This window comes from Phaethon lepturus, unplaced genomic scaffold, assembly GCF_000687285.1.
Source record: "Phaethon lepturus isolate BGI_N335 unplaced genomic scaffold, ASM68728v1 scaffold49504, whole genome shotgun sequence".
Taxonomy (NCBI): Eukaryota; Metazoa; Chordata; class Aves; order Phaethontiformes; family Phaethontidae; genus Phaethon; species Phaethon lepturus.
In genome coordinates this window covers 2,994-8,326 of record NW_010534951.1, presented here as the reverse complement: position 1 = coordinate 8,326, position 5,333 = coordinate 2,994, and the positions used below count along the sequence as shown (strand labels likewise).

Genomic DNA, 5,333 nt, shown 5'->3' with positions numbered 1-5,333 from the left:
AAATTCTTCCTTGTCTTATAGCCCAGCTGGCAGGCTGCCTGCTGGGAGAAGCTGTCATGTGTCATTATTGATGCAAGAGCTGGTTTGCAGCCTTGAAGTTGCCAGACTGAGTGGGAGATCCTTTTTCAATCTTTGGCTAGCATGTGGTATTTACCCTGCCTCTTCTCAAATAAGCCTTAAGCTTCACTCTCCCCTGTGCTCAGAAACAAGGAATGGGACCCCAAAACCATTATTGGTCATATCCTATTGGCCATGCTAATTCTGTTTTGTTGACTGTATGATTAATTTTCCTGTTCTGTTTAAAAATTAATTGTGATGGCAAAATGATTACAGTAAATGCAATGAAGTTGTTCATCAATCAAGTATTTCCAGCCACGTGAATAAGGATGACAAAAAGTAATCTTTTAATATTCAGTACAAAGGCCTAAATAGCTAAATTCCAGACCCACAGTGTAAGGGAGTTTGGCAGTACAAACTTTAATAGTTACCCAGTAATATTACTACTGAGATCTCTGTCAGCTTTATAATCTGGTGAAGCTATTCAACACTGGATGAAAAGCCACATCAGGACTTTAAATAAACTTCTAGCCTTCCATGAGGGAGCTAATGTAGATACTAGTAACGAGACTGGGGGAGCAGAATTTAATAGGAGTTTACTACTAATCAGCTTAAAGGCGGGCCAGAAAGGATGAAGCAATCCAAAGTTATAGCTGGAGATATCTTATCCAGCAGGGATACATACAACTGGATCAGCCATTCTGTTGCCAACAGAAGTTTAGAGACTGATACCTTCAAAGAACCCAGAAGAGATGCCAGTATAATTGCATTGGCTTATGTATGGCTAAGACATAATATCAAGTTACGGATAAGGAGAAATAAAGGTTGCCAGAAAGCAATAAAAGTTGGTGAGAATTTCTCAACATTGTGAATGCTCACAATACTTAGAAGAAGATACGATTTAACCTAATAGAGTCATTATGTGCATTGCTGATTATCTCAACTATTTATCTTATAGTCCAAAGGTTTAAAGGAAAGTTTAGTTTGCAATGCAGCTGTCATTGCCTGTGAGCCTTGATTCAGAGAAGGTGAAGTGCTGTAAATGCGGCAGGTTTTGGTAAGACAAGGAAGTGAGCGGATGTAGAAAACAGTGACAGCTTTAGATCATCATCAAGAACGTCTTGCAAGGTTTACTTACTCTTCAAGGATTTTAGGAAAATAATTAATTGAGAGTTCTAGTAATAGATCAAAATTAGATGAAGTATGCCATTTGACAATTTTTGTTAACGATTGTGACGTTTTCTTTCCTACTTCTATTGCAAATATTGTGTAGCATTATAAAAGACCTGCTGCGATAGTGGAAGTATTCAGGCATAACACCAGTAACAGAAGGGGAGAGAGGTACATAGGGGGTTCACACAGCAGTGGTAGAAGAAATATTTAATAAGAGGAGGAACATTCTGTAAAACTACAGTGAAAACTGCATCCAAAATTAGGTTCTAAAATTACCTTTAAACGTTTAAATTAACTATATTTCAAATTCACAGCATCACAATGAAGCCTTCTGGGAATATTTATGGCTTGTTTGCTTCATATTTCAATTCAAAGACAATGGAACAGAAATACTAAAACTGTATGTGAATACCCCAGTATTCAGTGGTTCGTTTCTGTCACTGCAGGGTGACTTCTCTGATTCTCAGAGGGGAATAACAGCTGTGGCTGATCCATTACCTCATTGGTTTTATTTTTTTATTCACCAACGTGTTGACATTAACAATTGGCACATACCTATCAGTTTAAATTGAGCTTAAGAACAAAACAGCTGTGCAGAAGCTTTAGCTTTTCTAGTAGTTGCTTTAATTGTTTGCCTTTTTTTTTTTTAATAGGAATTGCAGTAGCATGAAAGGGAATTCTTCCTAACGGACAACTGTTGAGCACATCAGTACTCACGAGAAAGATTTTGAAAGCTTGAGCCACGTGTGACTGGAATCATGTTAAACAAGCCGGTGCTGGTGGAATCCCTGATCGTGTTCATCATCGTTCTCTTTGTGCACGCAGTGGTGTGGGACCGGTATTCCTGGTGCGCTGTCGCTCTCGCCATCCAGGCTTTCTATGTCCAATTCAAATGGGACCGTCTGCTCCAGCTGGGTGGGGCTGTATTCCAGTTCCGTACAGCAGCTAACAGTGGCCTGCTGCCAGCTAGCATGGTCATCCCCTTGTTGGGGATAGCGATGAAGGAGAGGTGCAAGTCTGCTGGCATTGTGTACTTTGAACGTTTTGGCATAGTTGTAGCTTCCACTGGCATGCTGGTTGCTCTTTTTCTGTCTGTAATAGCGGTTGGCATCACAAAACCTGTGCCAACCAACACTTGCATACTTACTGGGGTTGCTGGCAGTATAATTATCTATACCATGAAGCACTCTTTGACTGTTTCAGAAGTGATAGAGGTACTAGAAGTGCTGCTAATTTTTGTCTACCTCAGTATGATCTTGCTGTACTTGCTGCCTCGATGTTTTACTCCTGGAGAAGCATTGCTGGTTCTTGGAGGTATAAGTTTTGTTCTCAATCAGCTCATTAAACGCTCACTGAATGTAATCGAGGGCAGAGGTGATCCCATAGACTTTTTCCTTCTGGTAGCAGTTGTTGGAGTTGTTCTACTTGGACTGTTTTTCACTGTGCTCTTCATTTTCATGGATTCGGGTACGTGGATCTCCTCCATGTTTTTCCACATGATGACAGCAGTGCTAGGCTTAGGGGTCATCATGCCCTGGCTGTACCGACTGATCCAGAGGAACCCTTTGTTCTGGCTACTCCAGTTTCTGTTTCAGACACAGACAAGAGTCTACCTTCTTGTATATTGGAGTTTTTTGGCTGCTTCAGCATGTGGCGTAGTTTTCTACCAGAATGCTAAGAGATCATCTGAATCTAAAAAACACCAGGCCTCAACTATAACCAGGAAATATTTCCATTTCATTGTTGTAGCTACTTATGTTCCTGGACTGATCTATGACCACCAGCTTCTCTACGTTGCTGCAGTACTGTGTCTGGCAGTGTTTATCTTCTTAGAGTATATTCGGTACTTCAGGATCAAACCATTTGGCCAAACCCTTAGGCATCTGCTGTCTCTCTTCTTGGATGAAAGAGATAGCGGACCTTTAATTTTGACTCATATTTATCTCCTCCTTGGCATGTCTCTCCCAGTATGGTTGTTCCCCAGATCTTGCGCTCCTAAGGGTACCTTGTCTGGGGCAGGAGCACTGGTCCCCTACTCTGGGGTACTGGCAGTAGGGGTAGGAGACACTATTGCCTCCGTTTTTGGCAGTACAATGGGGGAAATCAAATGGCCAGGAACAAAGAAGACCTTTGAAGGGACAATGACAGCTATTTTTGCTCAGATCATAGCTGTGGCTCTTATTCTGATCTTTGACAGCAGCGTGAATCTGAACTCTGGCTATGCCTGGATTCTGGCGTCTGTGAGTTTAGTTTCTCTTTTGGAAGCTTACACTACCCAAATCGATAATCTGCTGTTGCCTCTCTACCTCCAGATAATGTTTATGGCTTAGAAGTACTTCCAGGAACAGAAGTACTGTTCTTCTTTCTAGAGAAAAGGGGTAATAGAATATGCACTGTAATGAGAGCTCAAAGCTGATCTAAACACTTTTGGTATTTGCTATTTATCTGCTTTTGGTACAGCAGATAAAACTGTTAAAAATGTAAATGAAAGACCTATTTAAAATAAAGGTTTTGGTTTGGTCCTGTTCTTTTCTCCGTTTAAAAAAAAGCATTAATCGCTTTATGTTCTCACAGGAACACAAACATGACTGATAAAAATAGCATTTGTGTTTAACAACCTAAGTTTTTTCTCGGTGCCCAGAGCAAAGGAAGTAGAGGAAGAAGAGGTAAGTCAATTAGAGGGAAAACAACATAAGCAAACCTCTCAGATTTTGCCACCTCTGTATTACATCAGAACTAAAACTTGTTTTGCTGTACTGAGTCCTGCTGTCTCGTATTACTATGTGAACTCCCTCATTTCTGTATTTAAAGCATGTTTTATAATGAGGGTGGCCACACAGAGCGAACACATCTGTCCAGATGTATCCAGTCACCACCACCAAGAGCCTGCACTGCGATGCATGAGCACAACTTCAAATTCAGTAGCTATAATAGCCAAGTTTATCCAGGGGGTTTGATTACGTAAGAGACTGTATTCCAAACAGAACAAGAGAGTTGCAGTTTTAGCCCTGGAGATCTATGCAAAAAATGTTTTATCTTCAAGATTTTAATCCCTAAATTCATTTGGAATAATATTCAATATAGGGGAAAAAACCTAAGCAAGGTCACAGAAAAAACTAATTGTACATTAATCATGAAAGCAGAACATCTGCTAAAGTCAATAAAGCTCTTTAATACTACTGCAGTTTTCTACTCCACATTTTTTCAGCTAGACATGTTTAAGCAAATAATTTATAAAAATGCTTCTATCAGCAAATTGAGTAAAGCCATTTAATTCTGTCCATTTCATTAAAATTATAACTACCGTTTTGTGGCAAAACCCACAATTTTTATGTATTAAACACTTTTGTATTGACAATCTCTTCTCACCAGTTTGCCAAGTGTCCATTAGAACAAAACACATTAGCACATACCCTCCCTGCCTCTTCCCTTCCCCTGAGAGGTGTCCGAGCAGAAGATTTGCACTCCAGGATTCTTGTTTGCAGGATGAAGTTAACTTATATTCACTTTTGGGAGCAGTTTTGTACTAGTCCAAGATACCTTACACAATACTGTCCTGCAGCCCTAGCCCTGAAGCTGTGCTTTAGGAGTGAGATTAAGACTGGGGGTGTAGTGAAACTAGCACTCTGGGCCAGCAGAGCCAGCAAAATTGGCCCCCAAATCTAATACTGTGTTTGTCCCTGCAACAAGCCAGGACTCGAATAGCTCAAAGGCAGCATTGCCCAATTTACCCCCCCCCACCACCCAGGCAGGGCTACTGAGATTTGATACTGCTTTTCCTGAGGATGTCAAAATTGTCCGCAGTTGGTTTCGGTTAATAACGCAATAAATTGTCAGATAACCTTTGTAGAAAATCAAACTTGGTAATTGTGCAAGACTGAGTTTCCTTCACTCTTAACAGGAAATCCAATCTAGCTTCTTGTTTTTATTTAAGCACTTGAACTACATGTTTTTATACATTGCAGGTAGTGGTGCATATAGTCAGAGGACAAACTATCCCTCCTCAGCAGAAAGGTGCTATTCTAAATTATTAACTCTTCTAATGGAAAGATACGGAAAAAGCTTTGGCTGCTTCCATCACAAACCACAGCCTTCACCGTTAA

General features: G+C 40.4%; 1 protein-coding gene across 1 annotated transcript; it reads left to right on the top strand.

The window, feature by feature from the left end:
* Positions 1 to 1,889: 1,889 nt before the first annotated feature.
* Positions 1,890 to 3,737, top strand: DOLK (dolichol kinase). Its single transcript, XM_010285653.1, has one exon. The coding sequence runs from the start codon at positions 1,989 to 1,991 to the stop codon at positions 3,558 to 3,560; it is 1,572 nt and encodes a 523-aa protein (XP_010283955.1). The 5' UTR covers positions 1,890 to 1,988; the 3' UTR covers positions 3,561 to 3,737.
* The last annotated feature ends 1,596 nt before the right edge of the window (positions 3,738 to 5,333 follow it).